This window comes from Papio anubis, chromosome 2 (assembly GCF_008728515.1).
Source record: "Papio anubis isolate 15944 chromosome 2, Panubis1.0, whole genome shotgun sequence".
NCBI classification, from domain to species: Eukaryota; Metazoa; Chordata; class Mammalia; order Primates; family Cercopithecidae; genus Papio; species Papio anubis.
In genome coordinates, this window is record NC_044977.1 from 192,823,253 (window position 1) to 192,849,598 (window position 26,346).

General features: G+C 53.8%; 2 protein-coding genes and 1 long non-coding RNA gene across 3 annotated transcripts in view; 2 read left to right on the forward strand and 1 right to left on the reverse strand.

The window, feature by feature from the left end:
* SLC51A (solute carrier family 51 alpha subunit) overlaps window positions 1–8,232 on the reverse strand; it is an 11,601-nt gene extending 3,369 nt beyond the window's left edge. The window contains exons 1-3 of the mRNA XM_031662936.1: window positions 8,009–8,232; window positions 6,346–7,020; window positions 4,894–5,008 (exon numbers count right to left, since the gene is read on the reverse strand). Of these exons, the coding sequence (XP_031518796.1) occupies window positions 4,894–5,008; window positions 6,346–7,020; window positions 8,009–8,046 (828 nt within the window). The 5' untranslated portion in view covers window positions 8,047–8,232. The remainder of the gene's footprint in view (window positions 1–4,893; window positions 5,009–6,345; window positions 7,021–8,008) is intronic.
* LOC110742684 lies at window positions 732–5,214 on the forward strand. The gene is made up of 2 exons (XR_002520667.1): window positions 732–1,534; window positions 4,763–5,214. It is a non-coding gene; the product is annotated as an uncharacterized LOC110742684 (long non-coding RNA).
* Window positions 8,233–13,642: 5,410 nt separating the features above from the next.
* Window positions 13,643–25,928, forward strand: ZDHHC19 (zinc finger DHHC-type palmitoyltransferase 19). The gene is given in 9 exon segments (XM_009202051.4): window positions 13,643–13,904; window positions 14,324–14,445; window positions 15,335–15,474; window positions 16,285–16,457; window positions 17,135–17,240; window positions 24,662–24,747; window positions 25,082–25,178; window positions 25,181–25,274; window positions 25,825–25,928. Coding segments are annotated over 8 exon segments (945 nt in total). The 5' UTR covers window positions 13,643–13,758; the 3' UTR covers window positions 25,256–25,274; window positions 25,825–25,928.
* Window positions 25,929–26,346: the final 418 nt, after the last annotated feature.

Genomic DNA, 26,346 nt, shown 5'->3' on the forward strand with positions numbered 1-26,346 from the left:
TGCCTCAGCCTTGCAAGTAGCTGGGACTACAGGCACCTGCCCAGCTAGTGGAGACAGTTTTCGCCACGTTGGCCAGGCTGGTCTTGATCTCCTGACCTCAACTGGTCTGCCCGCCTCGGCCTCCCAAAGTGCTGCGATCACAGGTGTGAGCCTCCGTGCCCGGCCTAAACATTAACTAATAAACCATCACAGAGAAAGCCCATTGCTAACTGGGATCACAGGTGTGAGCCTCCACGCCCGGCCGACACCCATGTTTCTACTGTGTCCTCACACGGCCTTTTCTCCGTGTGTGAAAATCCCTAGTGTCTTTCTTTTCCAATTATTCTATAATGAATATGTATCTTATAACAAAAATAAACCTTTTTTGGAAAAGAACGTATTTTTCCAAATATACAATGATGTGAAAAATTTATTTTGTGTCATGTTTACAAAAACAGAACATAAAATTATAGGGATAATATGATTTCTACAAACGTTAAATAAAAGCGTAGAGAAAGGGCCAGGATTACAGGGCTCATGCCCTGTAATCTCAGCACTTTGGGAGGCCGAGGTGGGTGGATCACCTGAGGTCAGGAGTTCAAGACCAGCCTGGCCAACCTGGTGGAACCCCATCTCTACCAAAAATACAAAATTAGCCAGGCGTGGTGGCGGGCGCCTGTAATCCCAGCTACTCTGAGAGGCTGAGGCAGAAGAATTGCTTGAACTGGGAGGTGGAGGTTGCAGTGAGCTGAGATCACACCACTGCACTCCAGCCTGGGTGACAGAGCCAGACTCTGTCTCAAAAAAAAAAAAAAAGGAAATTACACTAAGATATTTGCCGTGCCTGTCTCTGGGTGAGACTGTAGATGCTTTTTTCTCTTTTTACTGTTCCGTATTTTCTTTTTTTGTTAAACTAAACCTGAATGATTTTTATAATAGAAATGTTTAATTAAAAAAAAATTCAGACAATAGGCAAAGTCCAGACAGGAAAAAGCCAAAATTAATGCAGGTGGTTTTCCAAAACCAACGTTCCATGGTTGGGAAAGCAGGGCCATTGCTAGAGCCTCTCTTACGCCAGCCCCGTGTGCTCATCAGCCCTTGGAGAGTGTAAAAACGGCCCTTCACACGCCCACCAACCCAGTCTTTCCCAGTCCTCATTTCCCTAACTGCCCCCTGCTCCGTGAAAACCTCCGTTGCGGTGACGTTTCGTCCTCCGTCCGCCCACATCAGGGCTGTTTGTATTTACATAGCTGTTTACTCGCTTATTGCCGGCTCTCCACCTTGTGGTGCAAACTCCACGGAGGCAGGGACCTTGTCAAGCTTGTGCTGTTCTCAAACGCCTGGAGCAGTAACTGCTCTGTAACTATTTGTCGAATGAAAGCAATAGCCTGTGAGAATTCCTGTCATCATCCCCATTTTATAGACTTTTTCAGGAAACGAGGCTCAGAGAAGGAAGCACCTCGCCCAGGGTCACACGACCTGGAAGTGAAGGAGCGGAGGTTGAAGCACAGGGAAAGCCCACACTCCTATTAACCATGACACACAGTGACTCCAGGTGTGTGTACTCGTGGATGTGGGAGAGATTTTCAAGGCAACCTGGGGGGGCTGTTCCATTTATGAAGGTGAGGGTGGGGCAGATTCTGACTGTTCAACACAAAAGGCTTTGCAGTGTCTTCTAACTGTCGCCTTTGGTACTCTAATTAGGAAAGGAAAAGTTCCTTAGCATCCATAGTCCGATACTGGGCCTGCCCATCAAACCGTCGTCTTAGGAGATGGCAGGAGATGACCTCTTCTTTTCTGGTTGAACTCAATTTCCCCCAAAGTGCATCTGAATGGATACTATGGGACAAAAGTATTCCACGGCTGAAGAATTTTTGGAAATGCATTGAAGTTAAATATGATGATTCCCGCAGAGCATAATGAGATTTTTAATCTGCTAATTTACATTGTGAATTTCCAAAAGGAGGGTCTAGAATGCACCTTTTACAAAACTTAACTTTTTTTTTGAGACGGAGTCTCACTCTGTCGCCAGGCTGGGGTGCAGTGGTGTGATCTCAGCTCACTGCCACCTCCGCCTCGTGGATTCAAGCAATTCTCCTGCCTCCGCCTCCCAAGTAGCTGGGATTACAGGTAACCACCACCATGCCCAGCTAATTTTTGTATTTTAAGTAGAGATAGGGGTTCACCAGTTGGCCAGGCTGGTCTCGAACTCCTGACCTCACGTGATCCACCCGCCTTGGCCTCCCACAGTGCTGGGATTACAGGCGTGGGCCACCGCGCCTGGTCACAAAACTTAGCTTCCTACAGAACTCTGTTTCCAGGAAGGACTCCGTGGGGTTAAGTTTCTGAGACTTTGGGAAATGCTTGTCTGGCTGACCATTTTGACTATAATCATACTTACAGCAACTATTAAATTTCCCACTGTCTCTAGAATAACAAAGATTACTTTTTAAAAGAATGAAAACAGGAACATTAAATAAAAATTTGAAAAAAGAATAATCACCTGTAATCCCCGCTTTCTAACCAAAAATTATTTCCATGATTGCGTATCTGCTTCCAGGAGGTTAGGAGCACAGTATGGGGTGTTGGAGTCAGACACTTGAGTTCAAAGTAAAATGCCACTTACCAATAGCTCTATGACCATAGACAGTTACTTATCCTCTCCTTAAGCTTCTTAGCAAAGCACCTGGCGTGTAGTATTTGTTCAATAAAAAGTAGCTTTAAGGCTGGGCACAGTGGTTCACACCTGTAATCCCAGCACTTTAGGAGGCTGAGGCAGGAGGATTGCTTGAGCTGGGCAGTTTGAGATCAGCCTGGGCAACAAAATGAGACTGTGTCTCTACAAAAATTAATAGTTAGCCCAGGCATGGCGGTGTGTGCCTACAGTCCCAGCTACTCGAGAGGATGAGGTGGGAGGATCACTTGAGCCCAGAGATTGAGCTGCAGTGAGCCGTGATTAAAAAAAAAAAATTGGCTGGGCGCGGTGGCTCAAGCCTGTAATCCCAGCACTTTGGGAGGCCGAGACAGGCGGATCACGAGGTCAGGGGATCGAGACCATCCTGGCTAACACAGTGAAACCCCGTCTCTACTAAAAAATACAAAAAACTGGCCGGGCGTGGTGGCGGGCACCTGTAGTCCCAGCTGCTTGGGAGGCTGAGGCAGGAGAATGGCGTAAACCCAGGAGGCGGAGCTTGCAGTGAGCTGAGATCCGGCCACTGCACTCCAGCCTGGGCGACAGAGCGAGACTCCATCTCAAAAAAAAAAAAAAAAAAAATTGATTCAATGGTTCTTCCAGAATAATAGCTTTCTCTCTCTCCCTCTTTATTTTTATTTTTTAAATTGAGACAGGGTTTCGGTCTGTTGCGAAGGCTGAGGCTGGTGGTACAATCATAGCTCACTGCAACCTCGACCTCCCGGGGTTGCAGCATGGCCCACCATGACTGGCCTGAAATAGTTTTCTTAGCATTTAATTTTAAGTTCGAGACCAGCCTGGGTAACACGGAGAAACTCCATCTCTACAAAAAAACCACAAAAATTAGCCGGGCTTGGTGGCAAGTGCCTGTGGTCCCAGCTACTTGGGAGGCTGAGGTGGGAGGATTACCTGAGCCCAGCAGGTGGAGGGTTGGGGTGAGCCAAGCTCGCACCACTGCCCTCCAGCCTGGGTGACAGAGCGAGACCCTGTCTCAAAAAAAAAAAAAAAAAAAAAAAAAGGAACAACAGAGTTTACGAATGAAGTGAGGAGGTTTTGCCACATCCTCCCAGAGGCACGTCTTCCTTCTCTGTCGGTGCCATCGCCATTGCCCAGAACTAGCACTTGCACACCTAGGTCTTTACCAGATTGCCTGCTCTTTCTTTGAATTGCCTGTTTGCCACACTTCCTCTTCTTTCCCTGCCGCTGCCCTGCCTCAGACTGTTTTCCCGCATGCCGGGCCAGGGCAACAACCTCTCATTTGCATCCCTGCCTATTTCCTGCTGTTGCTGAGATGGTGTCTTGTTCTGTCGCCCAGGCTGGAGTGCAGTGGCATGATCTCAGCTCACTGCAACCTCCGCCTCCCGGGTTCAAGCAATTCTTCTGCCTCAGCCTCCCGAGTAACTGGGACTACAGGCACCCGCCACCTCGCCTGGCTAATTTTTGTATTTTCAGTAGAGATGAGGTTTCACCATCTTGGCCAGGCTGATCTTGAACTCAACCTCAAATGATCCACCCGCGTCAGTCTCCCAAAGTGCTGGGATTACAGGCACGAGCCACCGCGCCCGGCCATGTCCCTGCTTCTTAAGGCTCTTCCTCTGCTGTCCATCCTGATTACTAATTAATGGCCGTGAAGCACTGCTTTCATCCAGCCACTCCCAGTCTCAGAGCCCTCAGCAGCTCCTTCTCTCTGTGGGATAAAGTACAGCTCCTCTGCCAGCCCAGCAGGCATCAGGCCTCACCTCACCTGCCGAGCCCTCTCAATTGTCCCCGGTTCTTCCACCAGGATCCTTGAATCCTGCCAGGCCTCACTCCCCTGGGCCTGGGGCACCCCCGACTCATCCTCTCAGCTTCCCTGTCCCGGAGGGAGGGCCGCTGGCCAAATCCTCCCCACTCTGCCTGCAGCAAGGCTTGCTGGACTAGCAGAGTCAGCATGGCCTGTTCTGAGCAGCCTTGGGGTTCCTATTTGCACATTTTGAAGGAAAGCAATGTGAGAACCTTTTCATTGTGTGAGACAAGGTTTCTCAACCTGAGCGCTGTTGACACTTTGGCCCGAATAATCTTTTTTGTGGGGGCTCTTCCTGTGTACTGTAGGAGTTTAGCAGCTTTCCTGGCCTCTGACCATGAGGTGCCAGAAGCACCTTCCAGTGTGGCACGGGAACAGTCTCCGGACACTGCCAAGTGTTCCCTGCGGGGAGAGCTGCTGTGTAAGGGAAGGCTTGTACCGCCAGCTGCACTCGGAACAGGAGGTTCCTGGAACTGGATGTAGCAGCCGCCTGCTGCGCAAACCACAGAGTGGCCACCAGGCATCTCCGGACACTCTGGCAGTTGGCAGCCGCTCTGGTTCAGATAATCTGAAATGAAGCCATACACAGCCCAAGGACACGCCCACATCTGCGTCGGAATGCAAACTGAGAGCTTCCTGTTGCCTGGGAAATGCATTAAATGTGCTACAGAGACATAGACTTCTAGCCAACATTTCACAGGTAGTCAATATGCAGCAGGAAAACAAAATAAAATGCAGGCGTGAGCCACATTTTCTCTAAGCATGCTTGGGCCATGATTCTCAATGTTTTTGGTGTCCAGGGAATAAGCGGAGCCCCATCCTATGCCTTTCACTTCCTTTTTCTTTTCTTTTTTCTTTTTTTTTTCTTTTTGGGACGTAGTCTCACTCACTGTCACCCAGGCTGGAGTGCAATGGCATGATGTCGGCTCACTGCAACCTCCATCTCCCGAGTTCAAGTGACTCTCCTGCCTCAGCCTCCTGAGTAGCTGGGACTTACAGGTGCCCGCCACCACGCCCAGCTAATTTCTGTATTTTTAGTAGAGACGGGGGTTTCACCATGTTGGCCAGGCTGGTCTCGAACTCCTGACCTCAGGTGATCAGCTCACCTCGGCCTCCCAAAGTGCTGGGATCACAGGTGGGAACCCACTGCGCCTGGCAGATGCCTTTCACTATTTTTTTTTTTTTCCTGAGACGGAGTCTCGCTCTGTCACTCAGGCTGGAGTGCAGTGGTGCAATCTCAGCTCACTGCAACCTCCACCTCCCGGGTTCAAGAGATTCTCCTACCTCAGCCTCCCGAGTAGCTGGGATTACAGGTTTACTCTACCATGCTCGGCTAACTTTTGTATTTTTAGTAGTAGAGACAGGGTTTTCACCATGTTGGCCAGGCGGGTCTCAAACTTCTGGCTTCAAGTGATCCGCCCACCTCAGCCTCCCAAAGTGCTGGGATTACAGGCGTGAGCCACCGCGCCCAGCCCAATGCCTTTCACTTTGAAAAGTAATTCAGTAACAGAATCTTGTTGGCCAACACTGAGAGGACACTTTTGCAGGTTCACCTATTTTTTTTTTTAATTATTGTTTTATTCGAAAAAGTGCTTCTTGCAAAAGGGAGGCTGCAAAACAGGGACCTCTGCAACAATTACTTGTTTTTTCTTAAAGTGAAAGAATGGGTGGGATCCAGGGGATCAAAGCGGTAGATAGACGACCAGGAGCACCCCCAAGTTATTTTCAGGAAACTGTGACAAAATGCAAAGGTAAAATTTCCAGTCAAGGAATTCTTCCAACAACTGAACTTGAGCTAGTCTCGGGGATCCCCACACCCTCCCCTTCAGTGGAAAAGTGTGACTTATTATTGCAAACCAGTTACTCCACTACAATAAACACATCTGTCTACCTGAAAGCTCCGGGGTGGAATGAGGCAAATACCCACAAACACACACACACCCAACAACAGAATGCCCCAGTGAGGAGAAGGGTTTTCAGAAAAGCCTGGATCCTTTTCAGAAAGGAGGCTGGATCGTAAAACAAATCCAGCTGGTTCACCTCTGTGAAGCGCGTCACCCCCAGTAACCACCCTCTAGAATGCCATGCATCCAGGGCGGATGCCGTGCAGGCCTCCAGGAGACCCGATGGGGCCTGGACCACTTGGGCACCACCTGGAGTCCCCAGATGGCGCTGGGGTCTGAAAAAGCGCCCCAGGTCGCAGTGCCCCAGTGTGAATGAGCTTTGGGGCCAGGTTTGTGGAGGCCCAACATGAGGGTTGCTCTCCAGAGCCAGGCTCTCGTGCTGCCCTTTTGACCCCTGACTCCTTGAGGCATTGCCCTTCTCCAAGGCCTTAACCACGATGACGACAGCGGGCCAGTTATTCTTCCCAGCTGCCCAGGTGGACCAGCTCAGGGCCGCCTCTCCCCAGCTCCACTCAGCAATCCTGGTTTCCCTCCTCTCAGTTCCCTCTGGCGAGGGTCCCCACTCACCTCTCAGGAGCTGGGCTGCTGTGGGTGGATGGGAGAAGCAGGCGGAGGGGATGCCGTAATTGGTCTTCAGCACCTCCAGAAGATCTGCTGTGTATCTGGCGAGACACCAGCCTGTGCTCAGAACCGTGGGGGCTGGGGGAAGGGGGAGGGCTGCATGCTGGACCCTCAACCACTCCTGAGCACAGGACTTTGTCTGTTGCCCTCAGGGTCTCTTTCTCTCTCTCTTCCCTCCCTCCCTCCCTCCCTCCTTTCCTTCCTTCCTTCCTTCTTTTCTTTTTTTTTCTTTTTGAGACAGGGTCTTGCTCTGTTGCCCAGGCTGGAGTGCAGTGGTGTCTTGGCTCCCACAAGCAGCCTTGACCTCCCGGGCTCAAGTGATCTATTCAGCCCCCGTCCCCAGGGAGGAAGCTGGGACTACAGGTGCACGCCACCACACCCAACTAATTTTGTATATTTTTGGTAGAGACAGGATTTCGCCATGTTGCTCAGACACTAGTCTCGAACTCCTGGACTCAAACTGGAACTGGGCCTGAACTCCTGGACTCCTGCCTCAGCCTCCCAAAGTGCTGGGATTACAGGTGCCCGGCCTCAGGGCCGTTTTCTTAGAGGGAGTGGAGAACTGGCCCAGGCAGGGGAGTAAGACAAGCTGCCACCCAGCTGGGGCGTGCCTGGCTGCAGTGCCTGAAGAGCCCACCGTGGATTCTCTCCATGCTGGTCGGGCTGCAGCCCAGGGACTGACCACTGACCAGAGAGGAAGAGCAGGATCCCAGAGGAAGGGTGAGTCCTTGCAGAGGGACGGCCCCCTGCTACTGAGGGGCGCTGCCACTTCCTCTGGGAATGCCCTCCACAGCCCCTGCTCTGGGATCTTTCTCTCCCCACGGTGGGGGGCAAGGCCAAGGCCCTGAAGTGTCACACCCTGGCCCAAACCCACGTTGTCCCTGAGGACCTAGGAACAGCCAGACCATTTTGAGTCCTGTCTCATTCTGAGTGCGGCAGCCAAAGGGCTCTGGGAGGGAGAGAGGACAGGAGGGGGACAGGCGCCGCCGCTGCCTAGCAACTGGCCCAGGGCCCGCCGCCCTCACTTACCTGGGGTCAAGCTTTATCTGGGTCCTGCACGGCTCCATGCCGCTTTCTCTCCAGCAATCCCGCAGGCACCGCGGGGGAGACGGGCAGGCGGGGCGGCAGGTGTGGGCCCGGGGCCGGGCGGGGGCCAGCGGAGTTCCAGAGTCTTCCCCTCTGCCGCTGTCCCTCCTTGAGCTTCCTGGGCCAACTTTTCTATCTCAGAGTTCACCCTGGAGGAATTTGATCCTCGAGGCTGGCGAGGTTCCCTGTGCCTGACTCATCCCTGCCCCCAGGCTGGTCCCTCCCACCTCCTGGACAGGCGCCTTTGGCCACCCCTTGCCCCTGGCCCGGCCCATCCTATAGGAGTTTTGTGGAGTCCACCCTGCCCTTCCAGGAACGCTCTGGGGTGGGGTGGGCTCGCCACAGAGCTCCTGCCCCGGGTGGGGGCGGGGACGACGTCCTGACTCCTCACCGCGGTGCTCCCCGGTCAGATGCCCCTGGAGAACCTGCTGGAACTCAGGCTCCGGCTCCGCAGTGGGGAGACTCAGGCTGAGTCCTCGGCTGTGTTTGGCGCCGTCCGCCTGATGTGCGGAAGGGAGGACAGGCTGGAAAAGCCAGATGAGGCCGGTGTGGGTTCCCACACCCCAGTTCATCACATCGGGACGATGGGCTCAGCCAGCCGCACGCGGGGCCGGGAGATGCAGCCGAGGGGAGGCTGTGCCTGGGAGTCAGAGTTGCAGAGTGAGATTGCTGGGCATTTTGACAGGTCTTGAAAACCTGCTGAATTATAGGCTTGCAAACAATTTTATTGGTTGATAGCTTCCCTCTTCTCTCTCTCCAAACAGATTGAAATCTCTTTGAAGGCAGACACAGCATCTTGTACTGTGGTACGCTGGTACCTCTAGGTTCCTGGCACCGAAGCTGACACATACAAAGGGTTCCTTAGAATTTGGTTGCATAGCCGGGCGCGGTGGCTCAAGCCTGTAATCCCAGCACTTTGGGAGGCCGGCGGGCGGATCACGCAGGATCAGAGATCGAGACCATCCTGGCTAACCCGGGTGAAACCCCGCCTCTACTAAAAATGGCTGTGTAAAACTAGAATGGCTTAGGTGGTAGCCTGTAGTCCCAGCTACTCGAGGCTGGAGGCAGGAGAAGAACCCGGGAGTGCAAGCAGAGCTTTTGTGCAGCTGAGATCCGTCACTGCACTCCAGTCTGGCGACAGAGCGAGACTACCCCCAAAAAAAGAATTTGGTTGCATATTGATGAAAGCATAAACCCAGAGCAGCAGCAGCCAGCATCCGTCAGCATGTCTGGGGTGCCAGGGGCCGCAGGACACGCAGTGTGTTCCTTCACTCATTTAGACTTTACCACTGCATTACAAGGGAAGTAGTATCCTTATTCCCATTTTACAGATAAGGAGGCTGAGGTCCAGAGAGGTTAAGAAACCAGGTTGGACAGAAAGCCATGGGGTGTGGAGAGCGGCCAAAAGGGTCTGGGGGAGGGGCTGTGTTGGGGCCTGGTGGTGATAGTAGGAAGTGAGAAGAGGGCCCAGAGGAGGGTGCAGAGTGTCAATTCTGGGAAGGGAGAAGGGGCTCCCTGTGCCAGGCTGGTGAGGCCATACAAGCAGGGAAGCGGTCCCTGAGGGGGTACCCGGAGGACTCCCCACTCCTGTCCCCAAACGCCTCAAAGTCTCTCCCAAGAGTCAAGCTGGGTCCTCCTCCAGTTTCTCCTCCTCCCAAAGTCCAGTTCCTGGGACAGGACAATGTCGTGAGGCCGGCGTCTCAGGGGCCAGCTGCCTCTAAGGTGGAGATCAGGGAAGGAAGAGGCCGCCAAGGTCCCTGACCCCCAGAGGGTCACTGGCCTCAGCCCCACCCTGACAAAGACACGGACTGACTCAGCTTCCTCCCAGCATCTCTCCAGGAACGTTCGCCAGGTCATTTACCCTGAGCCCACTGGAGGCCTTGGGTTTAATTACCCAAAGCCCTGAACTTTAGACTTCCCAGAGCTGACAACAGGGCGCTGGGGATGTTCTTAGAAACTTCAACTTCAGGACACAGTGGGGAATGGCGGGAAAGGTGGAAGGGCAGGAGGGAGCCAGAGGGACGGAGGTTGGACTGAGACTAGTGCTTCCCCGCCGGGCACCCCAGGAGAGACCGGCAGGGCGTCCGTGAGGGGAGGGGGCTTCTGCCTCACCCAAGGTCTCCAGGGGGCTGTCTTCTGTACAGTGTGGCCCAGGATCCAACCAGTGGGAGGCCCTGCCTGGAGGCCGGCCCGTCCCCAGCTAAGGCTTGGTCAGAGAGGACGAGCTGTGGCGCCAGGGTCTTCTCTTGGCAGTTGAGGCCTGCCAGCTGTCAGAAACTGATTTTTTAGAACCATGAAGAATAAATCCTTCTGATTTCCCCTTCTTTGGCCTATTTTTTCCCCATGAAATTATATGAGAGCATCATCTGACACTTACTGAGACAGAGGACGGACTTGGCTCCCAACCCCACTAGTGCGTTCCTCCCCCCACCCTTTTTCTTTCTTTTTTTTCTTACCTGCTCATCACAGGACAGTGAAAAAATTAAGATAAGCAGCATTTCACTATAAATCTTTTGCAAAATGCCGTATCCACTGATCACAGGACCTTGAAAAAATGCAGATAGGCAGCATCCCGCTTTAAATCTTATGCTTCAGGGAGTGAACCCCATTGCCTCTGTGTGCACAAAACCAGAAGAACGACCATCTTTACCCTTGGCCTCATTACAAGACCAAAATCTCTGTCCCGGCGTGGGAGCTCACACCTGTAATCCCAGCACTTTGGGAGGCCGAAGCGGATGGATCACCTGAGGTCAGGCATTTGAGACCAGCCTGGCCAACAAGGTGAAACTCCGTATATACTAAAAATACAAACATTAGCTGGGTGTGGTGGCAGGCGCCTGTAATCCCAGCTACTCGGGAGGCTGAGGCAGGAGAATCGCTTGAACCTGGGAAGCGGAGGTTGCAGTGAGCCGAGATGGTGCCACTGGACTCCAGCCTGGGCGACAGAAAAAAAACAAAAACAAGAACAAAAGCCTCTGCCAGGGAGAGGCTTGCTCGTCGTGTTCTGATCCTGCGATGTACGTGTTACCGCGACTCCTTATCCCTGTGCATTCTGCACGCCACTCCTGCAGGAACGCTCACCTACCTCCTGAATTACCCATGTCGCCCTCCTCAGGCCCAAGACACCACAATGCGCTCCTCTGGGGGGCCAGCCGGAGAACTCTGCCTGCAGTGCTGTCTCCCCCGGGGTGGAACGAAAGCCCCTAATAAAGCCTCATCTGGGAAATTTGCTTGGCCTCGTGCCAATTTTTATTGGAACCTAAAGAACCTGTGGTCAGTAACAGGCTCACTTCAGTTATCACTTAAGTTTTGGTTTCCTTAATGTGAGGGTCAGTTTTGAAAAATCAAAAAAGAGGCTGGGTGCAGTGGCTCACACCTGTAGTCCCAGCACTTTGGGAGGCCAAGGCAGGTGGCTCACTTAAGGTCAGGAATTCGAGACCAGCCTGACCAACGTGGCGAAACTCCATCTCTTAAAAATACAAAAATTAGGCCGAGTGCAGTGGCTCACAGCTGTAATCCCAGCACTTTGGGAGGCTGAGGTGGGTGGATCACCTGAGGTCAGGAGTTCGAGACCAGGCTGGCCAATCTGGCAAAACCCCATCTCTACTAAAAATACAAAAAAAAAAAAAAAAAAAAATAGCTGGGCATGGTGGCGGGTGCCTGTAATCCCAGTTACTCAGGAGGCTGAGGCAAGAGAATTGCTTGAACCTGGGAGGCAGAGGTTGCAGTGAGCTAAGATGGTGCCACTGCACTCCAGCCTGGGTGACAGAGTGAGACTCAGTCTCAAGACAACAACAACCACCACCAACCACCCTCGTATCTTCCAGTTCCCCCTCCTCCCACACCCTGGCAGCTGCAAATCTGCTTTTGATCTCAATGGATTTGGCGACTCTGGATATTTCATGTAAGTGGAACAATATGTGGCTTTTCGTGCTGAGCTTCTTCCATTTCGCATAATCTTTTCTTTTTTTGTGTTTTTGAGACGGAGTTTCGCTCTTGTTTCCTAGGCTGGAGTGCAATGGTGAGATCTCACTGCAACCTCCACCTCCCAGGTTCAAGCGATTCTCGTGCCTCAGCCTCCCGAGTAGCTGGGATTACAGGTGCCTGCCAGCTCGCCTGGCTAATTTTTGTATTTTTAGTAGAGATGTTGCAGGAAACTGAGGACTGGCAAGGCTGATATGGAGAAGAAGAGGATTGTTTATTTTAGGTACGCACTGGCTTAGTGGATTCGCATCTAAGAAGCTGAACAGTAAACAAAGACAGAGCAGGGATTTTACAAGCAGACTTACGATAAATAAAATAAAGGTGGTTAATCATATGCTAGGTCACATAATCTATAGCATCACTTGTGGCCTCGCATAGCCGGTGGCTTTGTAGCTGCACTGAAAGAAAAACAAGAACTGGCTAAATCCAGACATTTGTAAAACATAATCATGCTTAAGTAACCTGGGAAAGGAGTGACAGTAAAAGAATTTGTCTTTCTTTTTTCTTCTTCAGCTTTGGTCTGGAGGGGACGGGTGTCTGCAGCGTATTTTTTCGGCCTTGGCTTTCTGGACAGCGTTCTCTTATAACTGTGCTTGAAGTGAGCGTGCTTGGCAGAGGGAAACTCGTTTTCTTTTGAACTTTTGCCTTGCTTGTTACTTTTCTTGGAGTGAATGAATGCCTATTTATTTTTAAATGTCTGCCTCAGTTTCTTCTTTTTGAGGCCTTTTATAAAAGAAGTTTGATACGGCTCACGCCTGTAATCCCAGCACTTTGGGAGGCCGAGGCGGGTGGATCACCTGAGGTCAGGAGTTCGAGACCAGCCTGACCAACATGACAAACCCCGTCTCTACCACAAAATACAAAATTAGCCAGGCATGGTGGCGCATGCCTATAATCCCAGCTACTCGGGAGGCTGAGGCAGGAGAATCGCTTGAACACAGGAGGCAGAGGTTGCGGTGAGCTGAGATCGCGCCACTGCACTCCAGCCTGGGCAACAAGAGTGAAACTGTGTCTCAAAAACAACCAAAACAAAACAAACAAAAAAGAACCCAACAAAAAAACCTAGCAACTTTCTTTCTTTCTTTTCTTTTTTTTTTTTTTTATTTGAGATGGAGTTGACTCTGTCGCCCAAGCTGGAGTGCAATGGCACGATCTTGGCTCACTGCAACGTCCACCTTCTAGGTTCAAGTGATTCTCCTGCCTCAGCCTCCCGAGTAGCTGGGACTACAGGCGGGCATCACCACTCCTGGCTAGTTTTCTATTTTTAGTAGAGACGGAGTTTCACCATGTTGGCCAGGCTGGTCTCGAACTCCTGACCTCAAGTGATCCACCCGCCTCGGCCTCCCAAAGTGCTGGGATTACAAGGATTACAACGCCCGGCTGAAAATGACCAACTTTCTTCCTATGTGTTTCTCCAAGGTCATATTTTCTCCAAAAACATCAGCCTGTCAGGGGCAGGGCCTCTCGGTTCCCCAGCACGTGTAGGGGTGGGGTTTGCTGTTGGAAGTGCCTGTCACCGGAGGCAGCCACAGAAAACCGCAGACAGTTCTGCTGAAGGCCCCCAGCCTCTGTGATGTCACACTGGAGCTTCTTTCCTTTCATCCTGGGCTGTGGCTCTGAGGCCGCTGTGGCCATGGAGCTCTGGAAGCTGGGCTGGGGGAGGAAGCCTGGTGGCTCTGACCTCCCCTGGAGGCGCAGGAGGCCCAACCATGACACTCTTAATGGATGCCACGCCCCAGGTGAAGGAGCTCTATCCCCTGCCTCTGGTCCCACGTCCCTGGGTCCTCTCCAGCCTGTTTGCTGCCTTCAATGTGGTGCTGCTGGTCTTTTTCAGTGGCCTCTTCTTCGCATTCCCGTGAGTTTCCCAGGCAAGGCGTTAGGTTTCCTACAAAGAGACAGCCAGGGAAACAGAATATGATAGGATGGAGGCAGGGGAGTGCAGAAGACGGTGGGGGAGAATCAGAGAAAGGGGGATATTCTGGTCTAGGGAACCGATGTGCTAAGGCACAGAGGTCAAGGGTGCCTGTGCATTTTGGGAGCTTTGGGTGGCTGGTCGTGCTGGTGACATTTGGTGGAGCCATTATGAGTCTGCCTGGGTATTTGGAGCCTGGATTTTTAGATCTGGCTTTAAGGTCTGTGGGTCCTGACCTGAGTAAGCCAGGCCCTGGGTGGGGGGCTTTGGGCTGCCCCTGCTCGGGACCGAGCCTGCCTCTGGTCTCAGTTGCAGGTGGCTGGGCTGCCCCTGCTCGGGACCGAGCCTGCCTCTGGTCTCAGTTGCAGGTGGCTGGCTCAGAACGGGGAGTGGGTCTTTCCCGTCATCACAGGCCCCCTCTTTGCTCTCACCTTCTTCAGTCTCGTTTCACTCAACTTCTCAGACCCTGGCATCTTACATCAAGGTGAGGCATCAGCGCCCTGGGAAAAGGAGGTGGCACCCCAAGGGCTGGGAACCTGCAGGGGATTCCTAAACTGCTCTTCCTACCGCCCCTCCTCCAGCCTCTGGACCCCTTCACCCCACGTCTTCATTACTGTGGCCCTAGCTCCTTCCCTTCCCTTCCCTTCCCTTCCCTTCCCTTCCCTCCCCTCCCCTCCCCTTCCTTTCTTCTTTCTTTCTGTCTTTCCTTTTCTTTTTGTTTGAGCTAGAGTCTCGCTCTGCTGCCCAGGCTGGAGTGCAGTGGCGCGATCTCAGCTCACTGCAACCTCTGCCTCTCAGGTTCAAGCGATTCTTCTGCCTCAGCCTCCCGAGTAGCTGGGATTACAGGAGCATGCTACCACGCCCAGCTAATTTTTTGTAATTTTAGTAGAGACGGGGGTTTCACCATATTGGCCAGGCTGGTCTCAAACTCCTGACCTCGTGAACAGCCCACCTCGGCCTCCCAAAGTGCTGGGATTACAGGTGTGAGCCACTGTGCCTGGCCCTACCTCACTTCTTAGGCCACCACGGTGTAGAAAAAGAGAATTGTTGCGTTTTCCCAGTTGCCTCAGATGCGAGGACTGGGCAGGCCAGGGCCAGAAGTCAGTGGGCTCTTCCAAACCACTGTTTGTACTTCCTCCCTTCACTACACAATGCCACTTAGAGCAGCACTGACTGTTCCAAACGCCTGAGTTTCATACAAAACTCTCCTGGCTGGAAACCCGTCTTCCCTTTGCCATCCTCTCTGAGCTTGGACAGCTTGCTCAGGGGCAGGGGTTCCCCTGCCCACCTCGTCCCCACCCTTCCTCGTGCCCCGTGATGCCTCGGAGTGACCGCAGGGCCTTCTGCTGTGCCCCATCCTCTTCCCACGCCAGGCTCCGCTGAGCAGGGCCCCTTGACAGTGCACGTGGTGTGGGTGAACCACGGGGCCTTCCGCCTGCAGTGGTGCCCACAGTGCTGCTTCCACCGCCCGCCCCGGACCTACCACTGCCCCTGGTGCAACATCTGTGTGGAGGTGAGAGCCCCTCTACCTGTCCACCAGCCGTCGCCCCACATCTGGCTGGGACCAGGAGCCTCCCTCATACAGGGGCTGGGGCTGGGCGTGAAGCTGCCTTTCAGGACCGCTAACGGCCAAGGGTGACAGTACCTCCCAGCCACGCTTGGTCACTCATGTGCTTCCCGCCTGCACCTGTCCTGGGAGGCTGCCCATTGCCTGCAGAGGTGCTGACATGTACAGGCCATCCACATCTGTCCTGGGCTGGGTCAGGCCAGGGGAGGAGAGGCAGCCCTCTGTCCCACCCCTGGGCTTGCTAACATGAGATACCCAAGCCCCTCAGGCTGGCTGCCCGCCTGGTCTGGAAGGCCTTGCCTGTCCTCGCCTGGGTGTCCAAGGTGGAGGGTCTACCGGCTCTGAGTGACCGTCCCCCTCGTGAGCACGGCCTGCACAGGTTTCCAAGTGCAGGAGGCTGGCTGGGCCAGGGTGTTACTGTCATCTTCATGGAATGGATGAGAAAGTGGAGGCCCAGAGCTGGTTTCCGTTCTGCCCAAAGTTCCAGCAGGGTGCGTCTCACAGAAGGCCAGGCCAGCCTTTTCTCTAAAGGTCTTCCGACAGGTGACTTTTCTACCACAGAGACCCAACTGTGCTCTAACGAGGGAAATGCCAGCACGAGGCATTCTGTGGCCCAGTTTCTCCCTGCAGGTGGAAGCCAGTGCATGGGCCAAGGGCAGGTGGCCTAGAGGGCAGGGGGAAGGCCTCGGGATTTGGGGTGATGGAAGTTGGGCCGGAGGGGAAGTCCTCAAGCCTGGCCCTCTCCCTGTCGCCCAGGACTTTGACCACCACTGCAAGTGGGTCAACAACTGCATCGGTCACCGCAACTTCCGCTTCTTCATGCTGCTCGTCCTGTCCCTGTGCCTCTACTCAGGCGCCCTGCTGGTCACCTGTCTCATCTTCCTGGTGCGCACGACCCACCTACCCTTCTCCACGGACAAGGCCGTGGCGTATCCGCCCACGTGGGGAAGGAGAGGGAGGAGGCGGGGACAGCCAAGGAGGGCGGGGCTATGGGGGCGGGGCCAGAGGGAGAAGCCGCCTGGGAGGACCAGTCCGGGACGAGGTGAGGTGGGTGGGGCCGGGGATGGGCGGGGCTAGGAGAAGGGGCGGGGCGTTAAGCCTCCAGCGGGTGGGGCGCGGCGGCTCACGCCTGTAGTTCCGGCACTTTGGGAGGCCGAGGCGGGAGGATCGCGTCAGCCCGTGTCCCAGACCAGCCTGGGCGACGCAGACCCCGTCTCTACAAACAAACAGAAAAAGTAGCCGAGCGTGGTGGCACGTGCCTATAGTCCCGGCTGCTCGGGAGGCCGAGGCGGGAGGATCGCTTGAACCGGGGAGGGAGGTCGAGGCTGCAGTGAGCTGTGATTGTGCCTCAAAAGAAGAAAAGAAAAGAAGAGAAAGAAAAAGGAATCTGGCGGGGTCATGGGCGGGTGCTCAAGGCGGACCGCAGATCTGGACGGGCGGGGACAGCGGGGCGGAGTCGGGCTTTCGCGGGGTGGGCGGGACGAGGGTGGAACCAGGGGACTGGGTGGGTGGGTGGGCGTCCGGGGGCGGGGCTCGGGGCGGAGTCGGGCCGAGGGGCGGGGCCAAGCGTGGGGGGTCCCGCAGCTCCGATCCTTAACCCGGGCAGCATCGTGGTGGCTGTGCCCGCCGCGGGCTTCCTGGTGCCGCTGTCCATCCTGCTGCTGACCCAGGCCGTGTCCGTGAGCTCGGCCGACCGCACCTACAAGGCCAAGGTACGCGGGGCCGTGGGGAGTCAGCTGGCACCTCCGGGACCTCCGCGCTTCCCGCGCTTTCTCCACTGCCCTTGGCCTGGTAGCCCGACCCCCACCCCCGATGGCGCCTCGTTAGCTCCCTCTAGACCCAGCTCTTAAGAGGCTCCAATCTCGCCTCCTCCGCGAGCTCGGTGGTCATTGCCCCTCCTGGGAGCCTACTGTGTGCTAGGCGGTTTGGATTGTTTGAGCGATGGGAATAGAGGGGAGTGAGGCTACGTTCCACACTGTGTTGATGAGGAACCTGAAATGGGAGTAACACCCACCAGAGGCCCACGAACACTCGGAGAGGGCCGGTCCTGAGCTGTGTGGCGCAGACTCAGGCACTGAGGGTTCGGGGAGGACCCCATGGTAGGGTAGGACGTGCAGCTTAGGGGTTCAGGAGAGACAGAAGACAGAGCGGAGGGCATTGCAGGTGAGGGGCACACCTTTGCAAAAACTCAGGGAAGCCTGAAGTCTGTGGAACGTTGGTAGGATGGAGAGGAAACAATTCTAATTGGGCAGAAGGTGGTGTGGGCAACCGAGTCAACTGCTTCCTTTGGCCCCATTAGAAAGGTCCAGGCTGGGCCCCGTGGCTCATGTCTGTAATCCCAGCGCTTTGGGAGACTGAGGCAGGAGGATCACTTGAACCCAGGAGTTTGAAACCAGCCTGGGCAACATAACGAAACTTCATCTCTACAAAAAATTTTAAAATTATCCAGGCGTGATGGCATATGCCTATAGTCCCAGCTACTCCAGAGGCTGAAGTGGGAGGATGGCTTGAGCCCAGGAGATGGAGGCTGCAGTCAGCGAGCTGTGATTGCACCGCTGCACTCTAGCCTGGGCAATAGAGAAAGACCCTGTCTTAAAAAAAAAAGCCCAGGCTGGGTGCGGTGGCTTATGCCTGTAATCCCAACACTTTGGGAGGCCGAGGTGGGCAGATGACCTGAGGTTGGGAGTTCGAGACCAGCCTGGCCAACATGGCGAAACCCTGTCTCCACTAAAAATACAAACATTAGCCAGGTGTGGTGGGGCATGCCTGTAGTCCCAGCTACTCAGGGGGCTGAGGCACAAGAATCGCTTGAACCTGGGAAGCAGAAGTTGCAGTGAGCCGAGATTGTGCTATTGCACTCCAGCCTACGTGACAGATCGAGACTGTCTCAAAAAAAACAAAAACAAACAAACAAAAACCCCCCAGAAAGTCAGGTGAATTTAGGCTTGATGATGAAATCATGGTACAAGAGCCAGGGTAGGATTTCTTAAAAGCCAAGTTTATTGGACGGGTGCGTGGCTCATACCTGCAATCCCAGTACTTTGGGAGGCCAAGGTGGGTGGATCACTTGAGGCCAGGCCAGGAGTTCGAGACCAGCCTGGCCAACATGGTGAAACCGTCTCTACAAAAAATGCAAAAATTAAGCGGGCGTGGTGGCTTGTGCCTGTAATCCCACCTACTTGGAGGCAGAGGCAGAGAATCTCTTGAACCCGGGAGGCAGAAGTTGCAGTGAGCTGAGATTATGCCACTGCACTCCAGCCTGGGAGACAGAACCAGACTCTGTCTCAAAACAAACAAACAAACAAATGAACAAAAACCAAACCAAAACAAAAAGTATTTTATTGAACAATAATCTACCTATGTAATACCCTTTTCTAGTGTACAGCTATGAGTTCTGACAAATGGATACAGTCCTGCAGCCACCACCATAATCAATATTTAGGACAGGTCCATCACCCCAGAAAATCAGAGATCACCACCGTAATCAATATTTAGGACAGGTCCATCACACCAGAAAATCAGAGATCATGGTCTTTTGTAGTCGATTTCTCCCCCTACCTGCAGCTCTTGGCAACCACTGATCTGTCTTCTGTCCTTATCATTTTTCCTTTTCCAGAATAAATGGAATTGTTGGCTTGTGAGTCTGGCTTCTTTCACTCAGCACATACATTCGAGATTCATTCACGTTGTTGCTCATATCAGTCGTTTATTCCTTTTGATTGCTGTACGGTATTGCATTGTGTGGATGTTCAATAGATTATCCATTTACCAACTGAAGATGTTTGTATTATTTCTAGTTTGGGAGATTATAATAAATAAAGCTGCTATAAACACTGGTGTACAGGCATGTGAACGTAAGTTTTCATTTCTTTGGGGTAAATACTTAAAGGGGTCATATGGTAATTGAATGTGGTTTTTTTGTTTGTTCGTTTGAGACGGAATGTCACTCTGTCACCCAGGATGGAGTGCAGTGGCTCGATCTTGGCTCACTGCAACCTCCACCTCCCAGATTCAAGTGATCCTCCCACCTCAGCCTCCCAAGTAGCTAAGACTGCAGGTCCCCAGGCTCTCCAGCCTCCAGGGACCTTAACGTGGCCTGCGATTCACCAGGCGGGGCTCCTTCCTGCGGCCCGCAGCACCCACCTCAGGCCTTTTTCACATGCCCCAAATCTCATTCCCTTCTTCCTCCATCCCCGGGTTGCAACTCTGCCTGTGGTTGATAGCAAGGTCTCTGGATCCAGTTCACACATGTTCACATCACAACTCCACAGCATACCAGCAGGGAGATCCTGGGAATATTGCTTGGCCACCTAGGCATCCACTTTCCCCATCTGTAAAATGGGCAGCATGGGTGAGTTCAAGACACAGAGTAGCAGCTGGTACAAGTGACTGCTCCAGATGTCGCTACTATTAATACCATTCAATTTCTTTCTTTCTTTCTCTCTCTCTCTCTCTTTCTTTCCTTCTCTTTCTTTTCTTTCTTTCTTTTCTTCTTTCTTTCTTTTTTTTGACAGAGCATCTCTCTGTCACTCAGGCTGGAGTGTAGTGGCATGATCTTGGCCTCCCGAGTAGCTGGAGTTACACCATGGCCGGCCTCTCAAAGTGCTGGGATTACAGGCATGAGCCATGAGCCACCACGCCTGGCTAATTTTTTGTATTTTTAGTAGAGACGGGGTTTCACCACGTTGGCCAGGCTGGTCTTGAACTCCTGACCTCAGGTGATCCACCCGCCTCGGCCTCCCTAAGTGCTGGGATTACAGGCGTGAGCCACTGCTCCTGGCACCATTCATTTTCATCACCATTTACACATGCTCCTGTCTCTCATCTTAAAAGCAAAGCAAAACCCTCACTTAACATCACCAGCCTCCCCTCCCCCTGCTCCATGCTGCTCTCCCGCAGCCCAGTCTCCTGACAGAGCTGGCAGTGCTCACGTGCTCCACTCTCCCCTGTCCCAGGCCGGCTTCAGCGGGCCGCTGTCCTCACTGTCACACTGACCCTGCTCTCACCCGGCGGCCAAAGCCGGTGGTCAGGCCTCAGAAGCCTCTCTCCAGACCGCACACAGCAGCTTCTGAAACTGCACGGGAAGCGCACGGGAAGCGGCCTGTCCCCGGCCCGCAGGGCTCAGCCTCTGGCCTCCTGGGCGGCGCCTGGGTTCCTGCTCCTCCGCGCGGTGCCCTCGCCACCCTGAGGGCTGAGGCTGGTCCAGTTTATGTCGTGTGCAGTTCCCAGCACAGTGCCTGGAACTTTCTTTTTTTTTTTTTTTTTCTTGACGACAAGGGCAGTAGTGAGCAGCGAGGAAAGAGTAGAACAAGGAATTGGATCTGTAACTTACTGAAAAGGCGAGATAAACCACTGCTTTCAGACCAGCCCCTGGAACTTTTCTTTTTTCTTTCTTTTTTTGAGACTGACTCTCACACTGTTGTCCCGGCTGGAGTGCAATGGCACCATCTCGGCTCACTGCAGCCTCCGCCTCCTGGGTTCAAGCAATTCTCCTGCCTCAGCCTCCCAAGCAGCTGAAACTACAGGCGTGCAGCACCACACCCTACTAAAAATTTTTGTATTTTTAGTAGAGACGGGATTTCACTATGTTGGCCAGGCTGGTCTTGAACTTGTGACCTCAAATGATCCAAAGTGCTGGGATTACAGGCATGAGCCGCCACTCCCAGCCCCTGAAACATTTTTAAGGACCCCAAATGTTTCTGAAACAGTGAGCGAACCAACCACCAAAAGAATCCATAACACTTTGGGAGAGACGCAGAGACAGAGAGAGAAGCCGGAAGCCTTGATCCCTGGCGGGGAATGAGGCGAGGGGAGTTGGGTGGGAGATGGAGCGAGAAGCAGCCCACTCTGGCTTTGGTCCTGCGGAGTGTCAGGCAGTTTTAGACACAGAATCGGAGCAGGAGCCCCGGGTGTGGAGACAGTGAGGGGGGCTGAGTGCTTCAGAGCTGTTGGTTTCTTCCTTTTTATATTTTTTGAGACAGAGTCTCACTCTGTCGCCCAGGCTGGAGTGCAGTGGCGTGATCTCGGCTCACTGCAACCTCCACCTCCTAGGTTCAAGCAATTATCATGCCTCAGCCTCCCAAGTAGTTGGGATTTCAGGCACCTGCCACTATGCCCGACTAAGTTTTGCATTTTTAGTAGACGGGGTTTTGCCATGTTGGCCAGGCTGGTCTCGAACTCCTGGCCTCAAGTGATCCACCCGCCTCGGCCTCCCAAAGTGCTGGGATTACAGGTGTGAGCCACTGCGCCCAGCCAAGAGCTGTTGGTTTCATTCATATCTGAAAGCATCTTTCGTGGGAGAGGCAGGTACAAATGTATTGGTCAGTCTTAGCTGGGCACGGTGGTTCACGGTTGTAATCCCAGCACTTTGGGAGGCCGAGGCAGGTGGGTCACAAGGTCAGGAGTTCGAGACCAGCCTGGCCGACAACAGTGAAACCCCATCTCTACTAAAAATACAAAAATTAGCCGGGCGTGGTGGTGGGCGCCTATAATCCCAGCTACTCGGGAGGCTGAGGCAGGAAAATCGCTTGAACCTGGGAGGTGGAGGTTGCAGTGAGCCAAGATCGTGCCACCGTACTCCAGCCTGGGTGACAGAGTGAGACTCTGTCTCAAAAAAAAAAAAAAAAAGTATTGGTCAGTCTTACGAATTTATTAAAGATCATCATTCCTTTAAGCATTTTTCTATGCCTCATATACAATCAACTTTTTTCTATGCCTCATATACAATCAACATTTTCTATGCCTTATATACATCTAATCAAAATTTATTTCCCTAATGTCGGGTACAGTGACTCACACCTGTAATCCCAGCCCTTTGAAAGGCTGAGGTGGGAAGATCTCTTGAGGCCAGGAGTTCAAGACCAGCCTGGGCAACATAGCCAGACCCCATTCCTACAAAAAAATTAAAAATTGGCTGGGCGTAGTCATGCATGCCTGTAGTCTCAGCTACTTGGGAGATAGAGGTGGGAGGATCCCTTGAGCCCAGGAGTTTGAGTTTGCAAGGACCTATGATCCCTCCACTCCAGCCTGGGCAACAGAGCCAGACTGTCTCACTGAGGCAGGCGGATCACCTGAGGTCAGGAGTTTGAGAGCAACCTGGCCAACATGGTGAAACCCTGTCTCTACTAAAAATACCAAAATTAGCCGGGTGTGGTGACAGGTGTCTGTAATCCCAGCTACTTGTGAGACTGAGGAAGGAGAATCACTTGAACCTGGAAGGTGGAGCTTGCAGTGAGCCGAGATCGCACCATTGCCCTCCAGTCTGGGCAACAGGAGCAAAACTGCATCTCAAAACAAACAAACAAAAACAAAACAAAGCAAAACAAAAAAAGGCCAGGCGCGGTGGCTCACGCCTGTAATCCCAGCACTTTGGGAGGCCGAGGCAGGCGGATCACGAGATTGGGAGATCGAGACTATCCTGACTAACACGGTGAAACCCCATCTCCACTAAAAATATAAAAATTAGCCGGGCGTGGTGGTGGGCGCCTGTAGTCTCAGCTACTGGGGAGGCTGAGGCAGGAGAATGGCGTGAGCCTGGGAGGCGGAGCTTGCAATGAGCCGAGATCGCGCCACTGCACTCCAGCCTGGGCGACAGGGCGAGACTGTCTCAAAAAACAACAACAACAACAACAACAACAACAAAACATATATATATATATACACAAATTTTAAAATTCTGTCAATATATTTTTAGTTTTCCTAGAGACAGGGTCCCACTCTGTCATTCAGGCTGGAGTGCAGTGGCATAATCACAGCTCACTGCAACCTCGAACTCCTAGGCTCAAGGGGTCCTTCATCCCAGCTCCCAGTGCACCCGTGACTAGAGGTGCACATGCCACAGCCACCTAACTGTTTTTATTTTTTTAGAGATGAAAGTCTCACTATGTTGCTCAGGTCGGTCTTGAACTCCTGGGCTCAAGAGATCCTCCTTTCTCCACCTCCCAAAACGCTGGGATTACAGGTGTGAATTACCATGCCTGGCCAAAATTCCATACATTTAATTAAAGTCTTCTAAATGACTACTACAATACCAGTTTCTTTTTTATTTTTTATTTTTTTTTTTTTTGAACTGGAGTGTCACTCTGCCTCCCAGGCTGGAGTGCAGTGGCATGATCTTGGCTCACTGCAAACTCCACCTCCCGGGTTCAAGCGATTCTCCTGCCTCAGCCTCCCCAGTGGCTGGGATTACAGGCGTCCGCCACCTCGCCCGGCTAATTTTTTGTATTTTTAGTAGAGACGGGGTTTCACCGTGTTAGCCAGGATGGTCTCCAACTCCTGACCTCAAGTGATCCATCTGCCTCGGTCTCCCAAAGTGCAGGGATTATAGGCGTGAGCCATCTCACCCAGCCAATACGCTGCTTTTACGTGCTTTAAATACCTTAAAGTCGGCAGAATCTCAGAGAGTGCGAGGATGCGTGTTGCCCTGTGGTGACAGTGAGTGGCGACAGTGAGCATTCTGGAGCCATCCAGAGTTTTCCTCCTGGAGTGAGTGCCAGCTGTCCTCGCATGGAGTCCTGGTTCCTTTGGTGGAGGACGGTGTTGAAAATCTCAGCCTTTGCGGCAGGGGCGGGGGGCATGGGACACGGGGGAGTTGGTGGTGGGCAGAGATGCTGCTGGGCCACTTTCAGTGACAAAACGTGACAGCGAAGGCTTTTGAAGTCAGGTGAGGCCCAGCCTGCCCTGGGGAGGAGGGGGAGTTCGGGAGGGGGTGAGGCTGATGGGTAGAGTGAGTGGGTGAAGGGGAGAGAGGAGGGAGAAAACCTGGTCAAGGTCAAGAGTGCCCAGGGGAGGACTCGGCCTTTACCGCATTGTGTGTTCAAGGCTTTTAGCCCAGATTTTCCTGGGCCATGTGATCACGGTTAGGGAAATATGACTGGGCCTCACTCAACTGACCTTCCAGACAGTGACGTTCAGTATCTGGAAGGAGGTAACAGGAGGATGCGTGTGGCCAGTGGAGACCAAGAGGAGGAGGATGGGGCAGTGGTCGGGGGATGCTCTCATTTTCCCAGCCTCCAGCTTGCTGCTGCCTGGACTGAGCGCTGGCTAGCTGACCAGCTCAGGGAGGGCCACTGGGCGATGGCCCAGCCATTCCTGCTGGTTCTGAGCTCTTCTTCCGGTCTCCATCCCTCTCCAGTGCAGACACCTTCACGGATACAACCCCTTCGACCAGGGCTGTGCCAGCAACTGGTATTTAGCAATTTGTGCACCACTGGGACCCAAGTGAGTTGGCAAAACCCAGAGGCCCAACTGGTGAGCCCTGGGGGTGGGGCAGAGGGGGGTTCCCCGGCTTCTTTCCACAGCTCCCGGGCGCTTACACTCACAGTGCCTGCTCCTCTGGGGTTTTCTCCGGGGCGCTGGGGGCTCTGGGGCCTCCCTACTTACTTGGCTCTGTGGGTTCTTGCCCCGTTATGGCGTAGAGGGGTGCTGCATCCTGGATGAGGCCTCAGCTTCCTGTAGAGCCAAGCCCTGGGCTGCGTGCTTCCTAAGCTGAGGCGGGCAGGGGAGCCAGACCAGGGAGGGCAGTGGCCCCTGCATCTGGCCTGTTGCTCCCCAGGTACATGGCTGAAGCTGTCCAGCTGCAGAGAGTGGTGGGGCCTGACTGGACATCCGTGCCCAACCTGCACCCTCCAATGTCCCCCTCTGCTCTCAACCCCCCAGCCTGCCCTGGCCCCCAGCCCCAACCTCTGGGTACCTACCAACCAGGAGAGGGTCCCCCAGGGTGTGGTGAGGCTGCAGCTCCCCAGGAGGTAAGAAGCGTATGTGCGCCTGTGTGTCTGTGCGTGTCGGGAGAGGAGTGTCTGCAGGTCGTTAGGGTGTGGGGGGAGGCCCCTGAGGTTGGGCTGACCCTGAAACTGGAGTGCTCCGAGCTTGGCGGAGGAGGGTCCTACCCTGGAGGGGCGTTGAAAGGAGGACCCAGGCCTCTAGAATATACCCAGGGGTCCCTGGAGTCACAAAGACAAATGAATGATGACTACGCCACTAATGTGCTGATTGGCCTTGGGCCAGTCACTCTTAGGACTGAGATGAGTCTCATGGTTTATAATTTGGCCAAGGGGTGGGAGTGGCGGGAGATTCTTTTATTTAAAGGAAATGTTGACTTGAAGCCCCATGGGACATGGAGATGGGAGGTGGAGGATCAGGAGGCCGCCGTGGGGCTGGGCAACCCCTGTGCCCCGGGGCCTCTGCAGCACATTCTGTTGTGCCAGCCCCTCCCTTTGCCTCCCGAGGCAGGAGACCTGGCACGAGCTGTGGGGCGGGGTCTTGGTGAGGGCGCTCATGCCCCTGTTCTGTGTTTAGCTCCACACCGGCCCAGTGCCCCCCCTGCTGCCACAGGAGTCCCCAGGCGAGGTTCAGCCTTCCTCTTGCCCCGTGCACCCGCGGAGATGCCCACAACACCAGCACCTGAGCTCCACCTCCTGAACCCACATCCCGAACCCACCTCCTGATCCCGCCTCCTGAACCCACGTCCTGATTCCGCCTCCCGAACCCACTTCCTGAATCTACCTCCTGAACCCACGTCCTGAACCCACCTCCTGATTCCGCCTCCTGAGCCCTGAGCGGAAGCCTTTCTGGGCCCTGCCCTTTGCCGCTCCCCTGGTGGGAGTGGTGGTGGGAGTGCCAAGACCCTCGATGCCCATTAAATACCCTTGCCTGCCGCTTACAGCTGTCACGCTGCGCGTGTCTGTCCCGGGTGAGGGTTTGGAGAGGCTCTAACGGGCCGGGACGGAGGAGCCAGGATCTGCGGAGTTCAGGACCCGACACCACCTGGCTCTGTGACCTTAGACCAGACACCTGACATCTCTCTCCTCCTTACAACTG